This window comes from Neoarius graeffei, chromosome 2, assembly GCF_027579695.1.
Source record: "Neoarius graeffei isolate fNeoGra1 chromosome 2, fNeoGra1.pri, whole genome shotgun sequence".
NCBI lineage: Eukaryota > Metazoa > Chordata > Actinopteri > Siluriformes > Ariidae > Neoarius > Neoarius graeffei.
Genome location: NC_083570.1, coordinates 52,127,793 through 52,149,484, shown reverse-complemented (window position 1 = coordinate 52,149,484; position 21,692 = coordinate 52,127,793). Strand labels below are relative to the sequence as shown.

General features: G+C 42.2%; 1 protein-coding gene across 2 annotated transcripts in view; it reads right to left on the bottom strand.

Annotated features, from left to right (window-relative positions):
• Positions 1 to 1,001: 1,001 nt before the first annotated feature.
• Positions 1,002 to 21,692, bottom strand: part of ptpn9a (protein tyrosine phosphatase non-receptor type 9a) — a 60,537-nt gene continuing 39,846 nt past the window's right edge. For both annotated transcript variants that reach the window (XM_060914384.1, XM_060914385.1), the window contains 9 exons: positions 21,468 to 21,573; positions 20,963 to 21,073; positions 15,462 to 15,778; positions 11,907 to 11,994; positions 11,747 to 11,816; positions 11,546 to 11,624; positions 11,180 to 11,330; positions 8,765 to 8,972; positions 1,002 to 4,772 (listed from right to left, as the gene is read on the bottom strand). In XM_060914384.1, coding sequence (XP_060770367.1) covers positions 4,537 to 4,772; positions 8,765 to 8,972; positions 11,180 to 11,330; positions 11,546 to 11,624; positions 11,747 to 11,816; positions 11,907 to 11,994; positions 15,462 to 15,778; positions 20,963 to 21,073; positions 21,468 to 21,573 — 1,366 coding nt within the window. In that variant the 3' untranslated portion in view covers positions 1,002 to 4,536. The remainder of the gene's footprint in view (positions 4,773 to 8,764; positions 8,973 to 11,179; positions 11,331 to 11,545; positions 11,625 to 11,746; positions 11,817 to 11,906; positions 11,995 to 15,461; positions 15,779 to 20,962; positions 21,074 to 21,467; positions 21,574 to 21,692) is intronic.

The following is a 21,692-nucleotide window of genomic DNA, read 5'->3' as shown; positions in this document are numbered from 1 at the left end:
AGAGACGTCTGCATGTTCCAGTGATTTCCTCAAGTCTTCAGCGGACACTCTTGGATTCTTTTTTACCTCATTGATGATGACTTGCAGTGCCTTTGGAGTGATCTTCGCAGGGCGGCCACTCCTTGGCAGAGTAACAACCGTTCCAAATTGTCTCCATTTATACACAATTTTTCTAATTGTAGACACATGAACACCAAGGGTCTTAGAGATGGTTTTGTAACCCTTTTTAGCTTTATACAAATCAATTATTTTATGTCAAGTCTTCAGACAGCTCCTTTGAGCGAGGCATGATGCACAGAACATGCCTCTCGTCAAAACACACCTTTTAACTGGTTTTCCAGTGGGGTGGGTAGCTTACGACACACCTCAGTGATTGGACATCAGGTTGGCTCACACCTGAGTCAAACTGTTTAATCGTCTAATTAGCTCTTGGATGAGCCTTAGCTAAGGGTGTACTTACTTATGCCTCCCTATCCTGTCAATATTTCCATCTTATGGCCAATAAAAATATGATAACATGTAATTGTTTGAGTGGTTTTAGTTCATTCTTAAGATTGCTGGAGAGTTCAGGCGATGTTTTATGACCAATTTAGGCAGAAATGTAAAAAATTCCAAAGGGTGTACAAACATTTTCCTCCGACTGTAGGTGGTTACAGTGTTGGTATATACAGATTTATTTCATTTTTCTTCCACACAATCATTCATTCATAATCTCATTAAGGGTGCATCAGATGTGTTTGGATAATTGGATGTACAGCAAGGTTGTATTTTTTTTTTGCCTTGCTGATTTCTCACATGATAAATTTGCAGTCTGTAACATATTTGGCTTATATTTAGGGTCTGCTATTTGTGTCCGAGTGCATAAACCACTGACTGATGAGTGGAAGTAATTGGATCATGGTCAGGACCTAACGAAGCTGAAATAGTCCGACATGAAACATAGCAGGAAAGTAGAAAATGCGTTTATGATTTAAAAAAAAAAAAAGAATAATTTGAAAATGTTTAGCAGTAATGGTGAAATGATGTTTAATACAAATCTAAACTGTTCATGTTGTTCAGTGAAATCTAGCTGACAGCCGGCTCTAGAATGGTTTAGTTCTATAATCATCACAGCATTGGTCATTGCAAATCCAGAACCTGAGCCAAAACAAAGCATCATGGTCTAGTAATGTGTTGAAGCTCACTGAATGCATAGTAAGTGTGTGTATATTGTATATATTTTAAATGTGACAAGTGGAATGATTGAACATTTGCTAAATCATAAGCAAGAAAGGTAAATCAGAAGCACCGTTTTGAAATGTAGCAGAGGAATAGAACATGAATGGATTTGCTTCCTGAACAGATTCATAGCATGTTAAAATAATCTCACAGCCCCAGAAGAGGTTTTCAGTAAAATTCATTTCATAAAAATCCAAAACATTGGGTCTCATTTATCAAGCTGCATCCTTTCACTCCTGAGTGTGTGTAAATTTACGCACAAGATGAAGAACTTTTGTAAAACTCGGCTGATCGGCTTCAAATTGCATCAATTACCTGGATGACTGCCAATTTCAAAACAGTAGGCATTTTCGTTTAATGCTCTGCAACACTACACAGGACAAGAAAGCTAGCCAGAGGGTTGTGAGGATGGTGGAAAAGATCATCAGGTGAACACTTCCTTCCATGAAGGAAATCTTTGGACGAGGAGTCAGGACAATGCCAGCTCCATCTTACAGGTCCACAATCACCCTGGCCGATAACCGTTCTCCCTCCCGCTGTCTGGCCGTCAGTTGCTTTGAGATCACATCTTTTGTCGTTACCGTTTACTAGTGTGGTAGTCAAGACCATCTCAATCAAGACAAAGTCATGACTATGACCAGAGTGCATCAAGACTGAAATAAGGCCAAGGCAGGGTGAGACGAGTCAAGAGCAGGACCAGACCATTGAGCGTGAAGGTGGGTGGGTGACCGCCGTTAACCGTTACAAAAACTTCAAATTAGCGAGGAGACAGGTTACTGGTTGCCTTTGAAGCAAGGAGTTTGATATTCAATCACAGCAATGATATTAACCAAGAAATCAGACAGTGCATAGTGAGATCTACACCGTTATTATCTTGAAATAAAATCCAGAGTCCTCCTTGTCCGAGACTGAGACAAGACAGAGTAAAAACGCGGTCGATTCCAAGACGAGACCAAGACCTTCAAAAAAAAAAACCCCAGACCAATCTTCAGTTCTTCACCATTTACTGTGCTCTGATCATTACTGTACTGCATTTGGTTACTTTACATTTTGCACCACCCACCCGAGTATTATAACCATCTTCGCAACATAATTCTTCTCAATCCCTTAAAATACAGTAAAAGTATAATAATGTACTTCGCTTTTTGGATTCATGTTTCCAAGTGATATTGTGGGAGTGCGTAGGGAGAAAGCATTCCATTGGACTTGTTTCACATGGTAATGAAGAATCTTGAAGCTCTTGAACTTCCATAAAGCCAGCACTAAGTGACCGATCTGGTATGTCTCAAGCTGCCCGCTACTCCCTACTGTGCTGTGTACCATATCAGGCTTCCTATGCCTTCTTGCCTTTCCAACATGGGATGCATTGGAGGATGCACTGGTGTGTGCGGAATTCCTGGCCAACAGGCAACGAAACGCTTTGAATTTAAACCAGAACAAAAAAGGCGTGCTTATTGTTCACAATCACCCAGGTAGATAGATTCAGACATTTTCATGTCAAGCCATTTTCTTTCTTCTTCTTCTATGCCCGACACCCCTGCTGGGGTAGAGGCCGTTGACAAGGGATCTCCAGAGAATCCGGTCCTGTGCTTTTCGTTCTTACGGAGTCCTGGGGTACCCCAGCCTCCTGATGTTTGTCTGGAGACCTCTTCTCTTCTTCCCTTGAGAGTTCCAAGTCAAGGCTTGTCTGGTGATGTTTGTCGCTGGTTCTCGTAACGTGTACCCGATCCACCTCCATCATCATCTTCCAATTTCTTCTTCCACTGATATTTGCTGTGTTTTCAACCAAAGATTGCTGTTACTGATCCTTTCTGGCCAATGCAGCTTCAGGATCTTTCTTAGGCAGTTGTTGATGAAGATCTGTACTTTACTGATTATGTTCTGTATCAGTCATTCTCCAAGTCTCGGAACCATAAAGCAATACTGATTTTACATTTGAATTAAATATCCTCAATTTTGTTTGTTGTTGTGATACACGAGAGCTCCTGAGGTTTTTGAGCTTTAAAAACACAATCCTCGCTTTCTTTATTCTTGCTTTGACATCTGCATCTATACCACCCTGTTTTTCGATGTTACTCCCCAAATAAAATACTCCAATTTTCTTTATACTTCACTTAATTCATGTTGGATTCACGTATTCTATTGGTTTCCTGACGTTGTCTTTTTCAGGTGCTGTTGAAAGATGTATATATTTGGTTCTGGCATAGACATGGCTCAAAATAACCTTCACTTCTACCTCTCTGAAAAAATTTTTTTTTTTTGGCGTTGGTGCATTATTTCAACACCGAGTTTTGCCTTTTATGGACTTTTGTGGGCGTCAGTAAATGCAAATCAGCTGTGCCATGCAGGCGCCTGCTCATTTTATGGCCGATTGGGGTTCAGGAACGTACACATGCGAGTACGAATAAAAATCAGCCTTTCTGAAATGTTTGTAAATCCGGAAAAAAAAAAAAAAAACTTTTAGCTTGGTTTTCTCAAACATTTACACACAACCTCACTAAAAGCCTGATAAATGAGGCCCATTGTTTCCTTTGGACAACGTGAAATTACAGTGAAGCTAGTTTAGGATATAAATATAAAAGCTAAAACAATACCCAGACAACGTATATATTTACCATGGGTAATTATGGGACATGGTCCATCTGTGAATAGTGCTACATACAACTATTGTAACAATACAGTAACTGTAGGTTGAGACTTCATCCTGTGGAATGTGAACAGGTCAGAGGCCCAATACGTTACGTCCAGTGTGAATGTGTAGTCATGACGAAAATAATGAGGACGTCTGAAGCATCAGAACTAATTCAGTGATGATATTTTCTGACAGAATAAATCAGCACAGGTCCCTTAACCGAGCTGCAATCAAAAATGAACTGAAACTCTCGAGTCCACACACTTTTGTTCGAGCAGGTTTTCTGTTCGGCTTTCTTATTAATAATTGCAGCCTTTTTTGTTTGCTGAGTGTAACTTAAAACCTTAAGGGGTTAAAAAAAATGCTTATTTTTTTGACATTGTTTGTTTTGAGAGCTCAACTTGATGAACAGTCAGCTTACTAGTTCTTAAGAACTTAACATTCAACCACATTGCGAAACACCTTGGATTCATACAGCGTTACCAATTAGCTACAAGACACATGAACTTACTGAGTCCTCAGCTGGATCCAGCAGAGATTTAGGCCTCTTGACAAAACAGCATTGGCTATGATTGCTATGACGGTGGCACTTTTTACACATCAGCAATTTTACAAGAGTCAAAAAAAATACTGTGCTTGGAGTGAATGTCGGAGACATTCGGGGGGGTATCCCCGTGGCAAATGGTTTAAAAATTCCTATAACCAACCGAGCCACTGACAGGTTCTGTCTCGCACTGATTAGAAGTGGCCTGTCCGTTACGCTGGGCATGCTCAAGGATGGCAGTGTGGCAGAAATAATACTGTTCAGGTGTCTGGATGCTGAAGGCGCGCTGCATTCTCATGCGCCTCACCGTCTGGCACACGTTCAGCGTCCCCACGTCCTGCAGCTGGGACAGACAGATGTCCAAAGCACAAAATGTACCTTTAAAACAAAAAGAAAAAGAGGTCAAATGTTTTTATCTATGACCGAGAGAACAAAACATCAGACCACAGAAGAGACCAAAACCTCCGCCTTATGTATGTACGTATGTATGTATGGAGAGTTGCCAGTTCATTAGCTACATTTACTGGAAGTATTCATTAGTGTTGATGGCCTTCAAAGTGTCATAATAATTGCCTTTTACAGGAACATGTACCATGTGGATGAATCATGACTCAACGATGCACACTATGGTTTATGATCCTGGGTCTGCCACGATTTGTTGGCATTGGAGGTTTTGTTTTCATTTTTCACTTGGCATCTCCAATTGTCAAATTCAGCATGGAAACACTGACATCCTGATAATGTGGTAGTCGAAGATACAGAATAATTTCTCATCCCAAAACAAAATCAGCAGAACTGTTTAGGTTTGAGGTACCAGACTAACTTCTTGGTGAATATTTAACAGTTATTCCACGAAATCAAGTCGGACATGAGCTGACAGCCGACGCAACGTGTAGCGCAGAGTTGGCTATAAGCCATGGATGACGAGACTGAGTGGAAGAACCATTTTATTCACTGGATTTTGAGAAACTGAGCATTTGTATTTTTTGCAAATTTGATAAATAAAACCTTTATACAAAAACACCAGACAAAATCATTTCCACTTAGAATGCAGACAAACCGGCGAAATGACAGTAGCAATTTGTGAAAAATGCTATAATTGAGAAATTTAAAAGATACGTTCTTACCATCAAATACTTTTAATCCATATTTTGTTGCTTTTTTTGGGTGGGTGGGGGGTTTCAAGTAGAGCCCTGCACTCCCGCGGGAGTCCCGCGGGACCCGATGCAAAGCAGTGCGGCGCGGGACAAATTCTGAAAGCTCATTGCGGGCGCGGGCGGGAGGGGGAGTGCACAATGCGGGAGCGGGCGGGAGAGGTGATAAGCTGCAGTCCCGCTAACTAAAAAAGTGTTTAAAATAAAATTTATAAATTATTAATTTATGTCCATCATATATAATTTGTGCTGGATATTTTATTTGGCATTAATAAAACCATTTTAAGATGCCTAAATTTGCGGATGTGGTCTAATCTTGCGTACGTTTCCGATTCCTTTCCGCTCTTCCGTGTTTGAGATCTCCGATCATGGCAGAAGAGCAGAGCTCCTCTAGTGAAGCTCACAGTGCTTCAGAAGCAAGTGCTGCTTTAAAAAGAGGTACATTTACCGTTAAAAAAAGTCGAGTCCTGAAGTCGTTCTCACTCGTGTACGACGCAGAGGGAAATCAGCTGCCCTTTGCTTGTTGTGATAAGTGTTGTGAGCTGTAGATATTTATGCTTAAATCCACTCAAAGTAGGGGGCGGGGCACCGTCACGCTGTGTCTTTAAATTATATTAATTTCTTATAGGCCTACTTGTATTTCCTAGAATGTAAATGTGAGGAGTGACATATAAGCTATGTGCAATGTACAATATTCTTAATATCCACTGTAGATTTTGGTAGGTGTGTTGGGTATCTCTGTAAAGCCTCAGCTGCGCATGCCGCCTGGCAACGCGCACCCTCGCTACGTGCGCTAGGTGAAGGATCGGTCAGTGGAGAGCTCAGCTAAGCTCAGCATGTTTAATTCCCCAAGCCAATGACAAGAACTTTCGTGAGAAATAACGCGAACGTCTGCATCATCTGGGATTTGCGGGCGGGAGCGGGACAAAATATGGCAGGCGCGGGCGGGAGCGGGACTGAAAATCATAATTCTTTGCGGGAGCGGGACTGCACAATGCGGGAGCGGGACTGAAAATTCTGTCCCACGCAGACCTCTAGTTTCAAGTAGAGTTTTTATTTCATCCTCAGTTGGTTCAGCAACACTCCACCATTTTGTTTTTCTGCACTCACAGTATATATGAGCTGATAGCCTAGTAGTAGAATAGCCAATAAGAGCGTGCGACTGATCGTATCCACTGAATGTGGATAGAATAATAAGAGATATTAAAAGCTAACATGGCATAGCCATGATATAAATGTTTGGCTTTATAAAAGAAAATGCAATATACAGTGGCAAGAAAAAGTAAGTGAACCCTTTGGAATTCCCTGAATTTATGCATCAATTTATCATAAAATATGGTCTAATCATCCAAGTTATAATAATGAACCAACACGATCTGCTTTCACTAACACACAGATTATTTTGCTCTTGTCCGTACTGAATACATCAAACATTCACAGCGCGTGTCTGGGAGGAAGAAAAAAAAAAGAAAAACCCGTGAACCCCCGAGGCTAATGAATTCAACAAACACTAATTAGAGACAGCAGTTAGCAAACTAGGAGGTCCAATGAATGAAATGAGTTTGGAGATGTGGGTTGGAGCTACTTTGACACTCAAACATTTACTATTCACAAGAAGCATCTGCTGATGTGAACCATGCCTCGCAAAAGAGATCTCCAAAGACCCAAGATCAAGAATTGTTGATTTGCATAAAGCTGGAAAGGGTTAAAAGCAATCTCAAAAAAAAAAAAAGTTGAAATATTCATTAGTCCACAGTTAGACACAGGAGATGATTTAGTGCTGTGGATAATCTCCTTAGAAATGGACGTGCAGTCAAGATTACTTCAAAGACTCAACGCAGAATCCTCAATGAGGTAACGAAAAACCCTCGAGTCACAGTTAAAGGCTTGAAGGAATCATGGGAACTGGGTAATCTCTGTTCATGGGTCTACCATATGCAAAACACTGAACAGGCAGATAGTCCATGGCGGGACACCACAGAGGAAACCGCTGCTCTCCAAAATGTAAAGACACCCCACTGCTGCATGCCTGAAGTTTGCCAAAGAGCACCTCGACACTCCACAATACTACTGGGAAAATCTTTTGTGGACTGATGAGAGGAAGGTTTATTATTCAGGAAGAACACAATGCTATTTCTGGCATAAAAACATCACAATGGTGAAGTATGGTGGAGGGAGCGTCAGGATTTGGGGCTGCTTTGATGCCTCAGGGCCTGGACAGCTTGCCATCACTGAGGGGAAAATAAATTCAAGTTTATTAAGTTGGGCGATACAGAAGGACAAATAACACCAAACATGGAAGTAAATCTACAAAAGGATGACTTAAAAGGAAAATCCACACCATCCAGAGTGGCCCAGTCAGAGCCTCAGACCAGACATGCTAAGAACATGGCTGAGCTGAAGCACTTCTGTGAGGAAGAATGGTCCAAATTTCCTTCTGAAAATGTTGTGCAGGTCTGATCCACAGTTCTCATTCTCATCTCATTATCTGTAGCCGCTTTATCCTGTTCTACAGGGTCGCAGGCAAGCTGGAGCCTATCCCAGCTGACTACGGGCGAAAGGCGGGGTACACCCTGGACAAGTCGCCAGGTCATCGCAGGGCTGACACACAGACACAGACAACCATTCACACTCACATTCACACCTACGCTCAATTTAGAGTCACCAGTTAACCTAACCTGCATGTCTTTGGACTGTGGGGGAAACCGGAGCACCCGGAGGAAACCCACGCGGACACGGGGAGAACATGCAAACTCCACACAGAAAGGCCCTCACCGGCCACGGGGCTCGAACCCGGACCTTCTTGCTGTGAGGCGACAGCGCTAACCACTACACCACCGTGCCGCCCGAAATAAACACATTTGTGGGTAAATTATATGGATCTGCGACGCCTGCACGTTTCAGCTTTTTGATGTAACACGATCTGCTGGAATAATTAAAATTTTTAATCATTTTCGAGAGATTGTACTGACTGCAGTCATCTCGATTTTCATTATTAACTGTCGTGGCCATGTTTCTTTGTTTGCCCAGCAATATGGCGGACGCCGCGTGAAAAACAAAAATCTGTGACGTCGATGAAAAGTCCCTACATCACACCGACTCAAAATGGATCCAAGTCTTCAAGTACTGAGGAAGCACGGATGCAAGCCGAGATCATTTTATACGACGTGTAATGAACACATGCTGTAAACGTGCCATCAGTAAGCAGGTATTTACCAGTCCTGCCGATGCCTGCGCTGCAATGGACAACCATCGGTGGACCCAGGGGATGACCTCTCCACTGTGAGCCCAGAGTCTTCACTGCCCTCTTCTGCTGTCTCTTCACTGTGTTCAGGAAGTCGAGAAGAGAGAACGCCGAGGAGGGAACGCCGTAGTCGGGCCAGCTCAGGAACTGGAAGTGGCTCACCTGCCTCTGCTCACACGTCTGAGAAGAACAGAAGCAAAGAAGCCAGTGTGTGTGTGTGCGCAGTGTTATATTAACTTTACGTAACTATATCGATCATGTTCGATGTGTTTACCTAAAGAACATATTTGTGGTTAACAGAACATAAAATGGTGTTTGATTTGGTTTACACTGCAAGGTTTCTCTGAATACCTGTCGGAGGGGACCATTATTTATTTAGCATTTTTGTAAAGAGTCTGGGTCAGAGCTTTACAGCAATCAAAAGTATACAGTGTTTGACTTGCACCAGAAGTGGGAATTCGGAGCAACGCAATTACTGAGGGGGCGGACCCACACGGCAGACTCTTCCACATTCGTCTTTTGTTAGCAACAGTCTAGCCAGCTAACTAACTGATGCATCATTATCTCCTCAAAACAGAACTGTATAGTCATCGTTATAGATTTCTCAAGCTGGATGTCGATCGATTTCAAGTAAATACTTTGTACACTACAACATAGCGTGTTTAAAGTTACAAAATGCTGCTTTATTTACGCTGCAAGTGGCCACGTTTGATTTGACGTCACTTGCTGAACTCAGGGTTGATTTGACCATCCTGGAGTTCCCAAGCAGGAATTCCATCTTTTGTTTTTTTTTTTCCTCAGTCAGAGGTCAGAAATTACAAGTTACATCCTCCATTTGAATGCAACAGTAGACCTGCAATGGTAGCTGTTTGATACGGGAAAGTCTTCAGGAAAGAGAATTAAGGGCTTTTTTTGCTTCTCCATCATGTTACACTTGGATTTTTGTCTTATCAGCTCCGATACCCCTTTTCCACCAAATCAGTTCCAGGGCTGGTTCGGGGCTGGTGCTGGTGCACAACTCGTTCAACTTGCGAGCCAGCTGAGAAACAGTTTGCTTTTCCATAGCTCGCGGTGCTAAGGGAAGCCACGTCAGTTACGTCGTTACATTTGCATAAACCTTGGCGCGAATATTGAAGCAAAAACAACACGGAAGAAGCAGCAGCAGCAACAATAATAATAATAAATAACTTCGCGTTTGTACAGCTGCTGCTTCTCGTCACTTAAAAATGGCGATCTTTTGCGGTCTTGTTATTGTTGTTGGTCTTAACAACTCCACCCCCCCGCTGACGTAAGCGGTTCTTTCCTCTGGCCCACCAGAGAGTTGGTGCTAGCCTGGAACCGGTTTTTCTGGCCCCAGAGCCAGTTCTTTGTAGCCTGGGAAATCCCATGCTGCTTTGCACAATCGTTCCGATCTGAAAAGACAGCATGGAAACTATGGTCTAAAGGCTCGCCTGAGTTAGGGAGCCAATCAGAGAGTGGGGAGGGGTGGAAAGACGGTGACGCGTACTACTCGACAAACGGAAGCTTGTAGTTTATTTGGGACTGTTTACGGATCACATTTAACATGGCGGCGAGCGATACGAACCAAACTTTCGATCAAGCTTTAGACACTGTTCTGAATAGTTTAGAGTGAAAGTTTGTTTTAAAAAAAAAAAAAAAAGAACAGCGTTTGGCGTTTCAGTCTTTCTTCACCTCTTCGTCGCTCTAACTACGTCACCGGGTACAACTGCCATGATTGGCCATGGGCTACGTATACGCCAAATGACAGACATTCGCAACGTCCAATAAACGGACGTTGACAATCGTAAACCACACCTCCCCTACGAGAAATTCAATAGGCGGATTCCAGACCATATTTCACTTGTGATATGGTCTGGTGTTAACCAGACTAAGTTCTTTGTCAGTGGAAACAGAAAACCCGGTTCCAAACTAAGCACTGGCCCCGAACCAGCCCTGGAACTGCTTTGGTGGAAAAGGGGCAAGAGAGAATAGAGATATGTTGGTATGAGAATGAATGATTACATCTGCTTCAGAGGAGCTAACTCGTTTCTTGGCCATTCTGGAACATTAAAACACAACTATAACCAGATTGAAAAATCTATTATGTTTTCTTCAATACATTTAAAAAAAAAAGTCTTGGTGAATCAGTGTGATAGAGGAATAAAAACACTTTAATAGCAACCCTGCCTCATCACCCCCCCTTCACAATTCCCCCCCCAAAACAGTGTTTTATTGCTATAGTAGTTCATGTGCGTATGTGATTTTTTTTTTTTTTTTTACCCCCACATACACTCAATCTCTGAACCTCTCAGACTTTCAGAGTAATTAATCAAAAAGCTTCACGTGAACACATCAAATCTTTCCTGAGTGCTTACTGTATGTGTTACCTCTGTATTATGCAGCTCTAGAATGGTCTGATTGTAATGGGAATGGTTGTCCACTCTCTGGTTGACCACAGCTATGTGTCCGTAAACTTCCTGTCCTCCTTCCTGTTGAGGCCAGTACTGTCCACACTTCTTCCTGCCACCCTCGTCTGTCCTACACACACACACACACACACACACACACACACACAATTTTTTTTTTTTTAAAAAGTCACAGATCACTGAAACCACACGTCCCACACGACTCCCTGGAAAGTTAAGGGGAGTCATTAGATCAAACATTTTTTCTCTGAAATAATACAAACACACCACTGCAACGCTCCATCCACTCAAACCCTCTGTGTTTTTGTCGTCTGACTCATCTCTCACCTTGTTGTCATGACGATGACTAGCACATTTTGCTCCCACACCATTCTCCAAAAATCGTCATAGGTTTTCTCCAGCGGCCCTGTGCGCAGCCACATCGTTAAAGCCCTCATTGCAAACTAAATCACACGACCAGAATTCCTTGCTAAAGCTACAAACAAACTTCCAGCATCATATACTGAAGATTTTTCTTTCTGGCTGTACCTTGAGTTCCGATGTATGCATTCCTCTGCTTGTAGCCGTCCATAAAGCTGGCATTGATGTAGTCTGATCTCTGTAAAGAGAATACACAAGTTCATGAAAAACAACGGCACACTGAAATTAAATATTAACTCGAGGTCAAAGCTTGCAATTCTGAACAAACCTCATTCCTCCTAGCTTTCAAACGTACACGGGTTTGATCAAGACACAGGACATCACCGTAACGATTCTTCTCCTGGTTATAGGCAACCCTGAGGATATGCAAAGCACCCAGTGAGATGCGTTTATTTAAAAATCTAAAAAAACCAAAAAAAACCATGACACACTGTTCTACAATAAATTAAGGAGTAATTAGTAGGTAAGCATGTATAGAAGTAAAGATACAGTACACCTGACCGTACATATCCCCATGCACCACAGGGCGGTTATTCTTTGCCATAACTAGCAGTTGACCATTTGCGCTACGTTCACACTGCAAGGCTTAATGCTCAAATCCGATTTTTTTGTGAAATCCGATTTTTTTGTGAGGTCGTTCACATTAACAAATATATGCGACTTGTATGTGATCCTCAGTATGAACGAAAAGCGACCTAAAAGTGTTCCGCATGCGCATTGCAGGATACGACGATGTCACACGCAGTGAGCATGGCCAGTGTTTACGGAAGTAAAACCGCCCGGTTGCGGTATGACCCATCCAATCTAGCTTGAATAGCTGTATCCCCCCCAAATGGAAATCAGCTCCCTAACCTCTGCGTCCTTCCATTGAGAAGATTCAGAACCTTCACAGCCCGAAGCGTCCCTCGCATTGATGTCATGCGCAGGGGCGCAGATACGTTTTTTGAACTGGGAGGGACAAAAAACTGGGGGGGGGGGGCAAAGCTGCCAGCAAACCAACCCCAACCCCGATATGCCTGTCAAACTTGTTGTTAGTAACCATAGCAACCAAGCTCAAGCTCGCAACCTGTGCAGTCTGCGCAGCTCAACCAACCGAATATCAGTCTTTGTTTTATGTGAGTTGTTGCAACTATGTATACACTGCCGTGCACCTCAATAAACCGAATGGTAATTAGCCTTTTGATTTTTCCGTGAGGTTTGCCTTATGCAAAGAAAGACAGCATAGACGTTTTTTCCTCCCTATAAGTGGGGGGGACCGAACGAGGTGAATTTAAATCTGGGTGGGACGAATCCCCCCCTCTATCTGCGCCCGTGATTATGCGCCATGTTGTAACTTTTTTTGAGAGACCCGCCGCCTACTTCAGCGCAGAATAGTGACGTTTGTGGCTTGCTGATGACGTGTAAGTCGGATGAATGCGACCTGGCGGTTCAGACTGAAGTCGCATATGAAAAGAGCGGATAGGGATCGGAATTAGGACCACATATCCAAACGGCCTGGGTCGGATTTGAAAAAATCGGATCTGTGTCGTTCATATTGTCAATAAAAGATCGGATACAGGTCACATATGGGCGAAAAGATCGGATTTGAGTCACTTCAGCCTGCAGTGTGAACGTAAACTTAGTCAGTCAGTGTGTAACTGAGCGTTTATAAGGACAGATACACTGCAAAAAATAAAAATCTTAGGAAGTTTGTCTATTTTCAAGTCAAAACATCTAGCCACCCTTATTATAAGACATAATTGCCCAACAAGCAAAACCTCATTTAGCTAGAAAGGCTACTTTTTAGACAGTCCATCTTGAAAATCTTGTATAGACAAAATGTCTTGAAAAAGTCTTATTTGGAGCACTTTTGAAAATAAAACAAGTTTTTTTTAAAACAAGTAAGTACATTTTGGACATTTGTCAAATGTGGTTCATCTTGTTTCAAGGAAAAAAAAAAAAAAAAGTATCCTTGTTTTGGGAATAAAATGAACTTGACTGAAATCTTTGAATCTTGCCCCCAAAATGTATGGAATCAATTTTGTGCCAAAATGTTCATACAATACTTTTGAAATATCAAACAAAAACGACAAATCAAAATACAAAAAAAGTCAATTTTTTTAGACTGGCAAACAAATTATTCGTGTAATCGTGCAAAATATCAGTCTATTACTCTTCAGAAACCTTTTATTTTTGTTCCGTGTCTTTTTCAGTTTTGTTTGACGCAATTTATTTTGGTTGCGATTCCAGCTTTCTCGTTTGCGCTCCCTGACTTTTTGCTTGCAGTTTTGGCACAAACTTCACGTGTGGGTGGGCTGTCCAGGAACGCATTCCCATTGGCTAACTTGTGTTTGACTGACAGCTACGCTCAGCCATTCCCCGGAGGCTGTTGCGGCCATTTCCTACTCGGATTCTGGCGGACTGTTTGACGAGTGACCGATCCATTGACGGTAAACAAGGATCGAGTGGACTTCAGTGGCGACTACGATACTGAATTAATTCAACAAAGTGTAAATTCAATATCATAGTCCCCACTGAAGTCCACTCGATCCTTGTTTACCGTCAATGGATCGGTCACTCGTCAAACAGTCCGCCAGAATCCGAGTAGGGAATGGCTGAGCGTAGCTGTCAGTCAAACACAAGTTACCCAATGGGAATGCGTTCCTGGACAGCCCACCCACACGTGAAGTTTGTGCCAAAACTGCAAGCAAAAAGTCAGGGAGCGCAAACGAGAAAGCTGGAATCGCAACCAAAATAAATTACGTCAAACAAAACCGAGAAAGACGCGGAACAAAAATAAAAGGTTTCTGAAGAGTAATAGACTGATATTTTGCACGATTACACGAATAATTTGTTTGCCAGTCTAAAAAAATTGACTTTTTTTTTTGTATTTTGATTTGTCATTTTTGTTTGATATTTCAAAAAGTATTGTATGAACATTTTGGCACAAAATTGATTCCATAAAAATGCACTGTTGCTTTGGCGTTGTGTAAGCACTGCAAGTCAAAATGTGTAGACTTTTTTTTTTTGGTGCCTGAGGTCCTGGGGAAGTGGAATCTTAAGAGATGTTTTAATGTTTGAATGTTGAAATGGGAAAAAAAAATAAACTTGTTGCAATGCTACACGTGTCGTCAACTTGATTCAAGATAGTCTCTGGTCTCATATCTAGAGTATTTTACTAATTACAGGTCACAAAAGGAGAATCTTTTAAGCTAGCAATGCTTAGTTGTAGAATTTAACAATCGTAATATTAGTATATTTATCTTAAATTCAGTTTTTACTGCTAAGACTTTGTCATGAATTTAAGTGAAATACCCTTAAAATGAAATAAATAAAAATGACTTGAATGGCTAAATGTAAGAAGTACGATCTTGTTATAAGAACTATTTTGATTATTTTGAGTTAAATCAGATCTCGCATAATAAGTTCCCCAATCTTATTTTGGAATTATTTCATCTGAAAACAGGTTAGATTTTTAATCTTACTTTAAGAAATCTTACCAAGTCAAATTTGACTAGTTCCATTGGCAGATTTTTTTTTCACCTGATTCAAGCAAATATGCTTTGTTTTAATCTTTTACTTCTTATTTTTTAAAGGCCATTTTTTGCAGTGTGGACCATGAAAAACTGCCACAGAGACTACACATTACATGTTAAACATACATTATACATCATTCCTATAATTTACTAATAATTGGACCGTGTCCTTTAGAAATATTTTACAATTATCCCACACTTTGTAAAATAAAATACAATGTGCTATACTGGTTACTGACTAGTCAGATTGGTTAAACGCATACTGTGTTGATGATCAGACTAGCCTTTTGTTAACCAGCTGTACTCACAGGGCACAGTGGAAGGTTCCAGATGGCGGTTCTTTACGAAGCTCTTCGTACTCTTGGTAAATTCCACTTCGCTGTGCCCGAGCCAGGTGAGTTGTGAAATCGGAGAGTCGCATAGCGTCTGGACCTGGTGTGTGTATTGCTGAGGATGCCAGCGGGATGCCCAGTAGCTCATCAACAGGATCCACGCGGCCGTTTTGCTCGGCCAGCAGCTGTTGGTTCCAGCCATGGACGTCTAGAGGCAAGCAGCCACCCAGGTGCTCGGGCAGACAGGTTCTGGGAAGGTGCTGCCGTAGATCCGTCATCTTCACTATCTGGACCTGCAATGGGATAACAGAGATTTACTTGCAGTTGTTTTGTCAAGAAAACTGAACGGGGGGGAAAACTGAATAGTTTATTTATTTATTTTTAACTTCATTCATACAGCAACCTGAGAAAGAAGAGTTATGACTTCCGATTGACCTCTATAATTTAAAAAGCTGTGTTCATTATGATAAAATTGATCAATAAAAAATACCAGTTATGTGATGCATGCCCACGGTAGCAAACAGGCTTTTAGTCCTCGAGTCCAACTTGTGCCCGAATTTTAAGGACTCATGACTTGACTTGAGCACTGAGGACTCGGATTCGTGCATTAACCACATTCGGACTTGTAAATTAGAGACGAGGACTCGGATTTTTTCTTTATTTTTTTTGTAACATGCCGTAATAATTTGGCACAAGATATTTATATCTACATTAACTTTTATGCTAATTTTGTGCAAGAGAATCCATATTTCATCTGCTCATACGTCATGTTCAGGAACAAACTAACATTAATGGCGCTAAAATGCCTGGAGAGAAGCCCCTCGGATTGTCCACTTTGCTTATACAGACTTCTCATGCAGTGGGGAAAAAAAAAATGCACTGCTATGTGTTCCATATGTAGAAGAACTATCGAGGGGACGACCTCAAACTTCAATCGTCATTTGGTAAGACTCCACCCAGAGAAGTAAAGTGACATACTATGTTCATTGCCCTGTTGATAGCAGGGCTTGCTTGCTGAGCAATGAACTAGCTAATGTTAACCCTCTCTCATGTTATTTGCCCTGTTGATAGTGGGCGGGGCTTGCTGAGCAATGAACAAGCTTTTTATCTGTAGCCTCTTAACTAAAATGGGGCAGTCAAGCAGTAGCGTTACTCCAACACAGTAGCAGAAACGGTGTCACAAAGGCAGCAACAGCCACCGTCAAATGGTGCGGATGGAGTCTTGTTCTCGGACTTGACTCGAAATTTTCTTTAATGACTTGGACTTGAACACCGGGGACGAGCCTGGACTCGGGGTCTAGTAACTCGACAACACTGGTAGCTAAATGTGTCGATAGCAGTCAAATGTGTTTATGGTATTCAAATGTGTCTATAGTGGTCATACAGTACCGTTCAAAAGTTTGGGGTCACTTTGAAATGTCCTTATTTTTGAAAGAAAAACACTGTTCTTTTCAATGAAGATCACTTTAAACTAATCAGAAATGCACTCTATACATTGCTAATGTGGTAAATGACTATTCTAGCTGCAAATGTGTGGTTTTTGGTGCAATATCTCCATAGGTGTATAGAGGCCCATTTCCAGCAACTCTCACTCCAGTGTTCTAATGGTACAATGTGTTTGCTCATTGCCTCAGAAGGCTAATGGATGATTAGAAAACCCTTGTACAATCATGTTAGCACAGCTGAAAACAGTTGAGCTCTTTAGAGAAGCTATAAAACTGACCTTCCTTTGAGCAGATTGAGTTTCTGGAGCATCACATTTGTGGGGTCGATTAAATGCTCAAAATGGCCAGAAAAATGGCTTGACTATATTTTCTATTCATTTTACAACTTATGGTGGTAAATAAAAGTGTGACTTTTCATGGAAAACACAAAATTGTCTGGGTGACCCCAAACTTTTCAACGGTAGTGTATGTGCCACTATATACCATATGTGTCTATGGTAATCATACTATGTGTATAGTAGTTACATTTATCTTTATATCCCTCATCAAAAGATTCCCGTGCAGGGATTGGCCTAGGATGGCTCACATGCCACCATTGATGAAGCAACGCATCTCGTGATGGCAAAAATGGGGGGGGGGGGGGGGGAATATGGTGCAAGTCAGTCATGGCATGCCCTGGATTAGTCTGGCTAACGCGACTTCAAAGCTCTGAGAGCATTTGGTCTGGCAAAGATATTAAGCCCAACCGTTTCCCAGAGCCCGTGGTTGACCCGCCTCCCTGAAATGCCTCAGTTTGCTACTGGTCGAAGCCAGAAAAGGCTGTGACGAAGCTTAAACCAATCACATCACTCTTTCCTCTGACGTATGTGACGCGACAGGGCTAACTGGTAGATTAAACTCTTACCGAAGCCGGTCGGGAGCAAGGCGAAAACGTCCTTCCTTTCAATAAATACCTCCAGGGCTGCTCTTTGCTCCGTTTTCAATGAGAACTTGCTCCATGTTCGTAATGTTTCTAGTGAATGAAGCGCTTCCGGCATAGATTCTGTAAACAATCTATGGCTTCCGGTCGCAGTTCTACTACGTCACTGCCTTGAACACGCCTCTACCCAGGGCCGTTGGAGATGCTCAAAGTTGATTGGCTCCCGATTTTTCGGGAGCTTGGAAGAGCTGTAGATAGCTTGCCTTGCCAGACTAAGCTCGCAACAGGCCCTCGTGTTGCGTCACACTTAGGATGGGCGGGCCCAGGCTAGTCCTGGATATACCATTAACTGATGTCACAATTTCAAGCTTTATGGCCGACTCGAGTCACAGCTGCGGCTCCATGAGCATTTGTGTGTGTGCAGATCTACGTATCACAATCATGCCTAACGAGGCAGAGTTAGACTTCTAATTTTTTTTCCAGGTTTATTTCTAATTCTTTGTAGTTACTACTTTTAGTTTGGAATTCTTTGATGAGGGATATATCAAATATACCATACACTGAGGTGCACCGGTAATTATGGATGCTCTTCGGCGACTGGCGTAATACTATTTTCTTCCGGACTGCACCCATCACAAAACAGTACTATGCCAGTCACTGAAGAGAATCCATAATTTCAACCAGTCTCTCTCACTGCATGGTATATTTGATTTATAGTAGCCATATGTGCTGACAATAGTCAAATGTGTCTGCTATAGACAAATATGGCTACCACGGTCATAGGTCTATAGTGGTCAAATGATGACAGTATTTCCAGAATCTGGAATATGAAACGATTGGGGAAAAACTAGTGACAAAACTGAGTGACATATAAATACAGACTTAAATCATGCCTTTACGTGTCAAAACTACAGCTTATAGCTGAAATGTTCGCTATACACCTTCTGCCTTTTTGTTGAGGGCACAAATATGATGCGCTTCATCACCAGAGATAATATTCAGAGAGGCTGCTGCTGCTTTTTAGCTTAGTTAAAGGAGAACTGAAGTCATTTTTAAACTTGCTTTATTTCTTTAAGTGTTATTCAATTACGTTTTCGGTTTTAGTAACCTTATATCGTGGCTTGTGTATTGGCAACTAATTGCAATTAAATATTATACTTATCGGCCTATTCGGTTTTTAGCCGTGCTGAATTTAGTTCGTTTGGTCCACGGCAGGCGTCGCTTATCCGCGTGATCTTCACGAGACTTGTGCGAGACTTCGAAACGTGAAGTGTCAGCCAGGTGTCAGTGTTGCCATTTTGAAAACTGTTTTCCAAACAAAATATTGCACAAAAATGAGTTTAAATGACGATTACTGCCTACTTTTTTCAAACTTTCCTGATTGCTATCAAAACAAACAAAACTTCCGGCTTGATTACGTCAGCATTCGAAAGAGGGCGCGCGTCTTTCGACAACGTTGGCAGATGTTGGTCACTTTGATTTCCGTTGTACGTTTTACTTCCGTCCTACGATGTCTCGCACAGGTCTCAACGAATCTTGTTTACGGCCATCGCTTTGACATATGGACTGATATATTACATATTTCAAACACTCATAACTTGCTATAGCAGTGACAAAATAGCTATAAAAAAATGCATGCTGATATTTAACAAAATGAGATAAACAGAATTTTGATTTTAAAAAAATTTGCGTTCAGCTCTCCTTTAAATTATCCTCTTTGCAGGCTTGTAGTACTTGAGTCCAACTCGTGCCCTAATTTTAAGGATTCGTGACTCGACTTGGACTTGAGCACTGATGACTCGGACTTGTGCGTTAACTGCATTCGGACTCGTAAATTGAAGATGAGGACTCGGATTTTTTCTTTATTTTTCATAACATGGCATAATTTCGTGCATCAGATAGACTCTCGGGCACGCTCCGGACAACACACTCCAAGCGGACTCTCGCGCTCGCCGTAAGCGACTCACACCTACACAGGATTAAGACGCAACCAGCGCGCCTATATAAAAACTGAAAACACACTTACTTTGTGAAGTATTGAGTTGTGTTGCTGACACGTTACTGAGCCTTATTTCCTTGTTTGGTTTCCTGATCCCTGATTTCCTGTTTCTCATCTTTGATTCTGCCGAGTCTACGACAGCCTGTTTGTGCCACGCTCGACCTATTGCCCGTTTCACCGTTTTACGATTTTGCCTGCTGCTCTAGATTGTTTATCTGTCTTCACTTGTATTAATAAACACGCCTTCTGCACTTACATCCGTCTCCCAACCATCTCTGACAGAATACTTCACACTCCCTGACAAAGAGAATGCACACTCACCTATTCATACATCATGTTCAGGAACAGGCTAAGGGCCTCTGCATGCTCTTGCGACAAGGCTTTCGCAGATAGCTTTTCGCAGACAGTTGTAATTTATCGTTGAGCGGGGAGTAATAGGCGTGCGTGATGTTATTCACCGCCACAATGCAAGGGGGTGCGAAGTCACGAAATCGCTAGGAGTAGTTGGTGGGTGTGGTTAGTGGAGTGTTTATCCTCCGGTTACTTATAATGACTAGAACTGGAGTCGTATAGATGTACGTACTTCCTCACTTCCTCGATCAACCGCTCTTCGTGCTGCTCCATCTTCGCTCGTGTTTTTAAAAATGGCGGTCGTGAAAACAAACCAAACCGGGAAAGTAGGGAAGCGGAAGTGCGTGTACAGCGGATGTAGAGTGGACCAATCAGAGCCCTCTTGTCTGCGAGGCTTCTGCGGTGGTCACAATTTTTGGGAGGTGCGCGCAGAGCGTCTGCGAAGGTGGGGGGGGGGGGCTACGCAGACACCATCTGCGACGCCATCTGCGAGGACTGGGTTGTCAGCATAAATTGGCCTTAATGTTAATGGCGCTGAAACAGTCACCGGTGCAGTTGGAGACTTGTTCTCGGACTCGACTCGGAATTTTTTTTAAGGAGTTGGACTTGACTCTGACTTGAGGTTTAGTGACTCGAGGAACACACTGCCTCTTTGCAAGCAGAGCATGAGATATTGGTGCTTTCTATTATCTCTTGTGAACCAGCTAATGAATTTCTGATTTGTCCACCTCGGAGTATACTGTGTGTTTGGATGTGTACGTACCCGTTCTCTAAGCTTCTCCTTGAGCAGCAGGCTCAGCAGGTTGTAGGGCACTCGGAACCAGACGGGAGCGCCGACTATGAATACTTTCTTCAGCCGAGCAGGAAACGCACCCTACATACAGAAACAGGCAGAGAAACTACAACTTCAGACAACATCTTTCATAGGACTGTAGATTTGATCTGGTGGTTCTTTAATTACATAACTCAATACCAAGTACTCAATTTAAGATCACTTTTCTTTTATGAAGTAAATTGTGTTAAGAGTTCTCTCCTTAAATTACCATTAGAGATGAACAAATAAGAATAATGAAATAAGCCTTTTAATCTTTTTCTAAATAAGCCTAGAAGCCTGCAGCTTTTGCTGGAACTTGTGACTGCCATTTTCCTTACACACACACACACACACACACACACACACACACAAATACGAAATACTGAATTTTGTAGGTCACCAACAAATTTGACCTGCTGTGTATGTGTAAACATTTAAGAAAAATGGAAGCGACCTTGAGCAGGTTCAGGATCTTCTTGCTCAGGTCCAGCTCGAAGTTGGTGTAGTTGGATCCGGCCATGTCGTAGATGAAGACGAGGCCGTTCCTCTGTGTTTCGAAACTGCAACAGGAGAGACGAGATGCTCACAACTGGGAGCTTGTGTGTGTGTGCATGATTTACGCTATATCTGCCGTTCATACAGGTGAATATACTGAGCCACCACTGGTATACACTCCTAA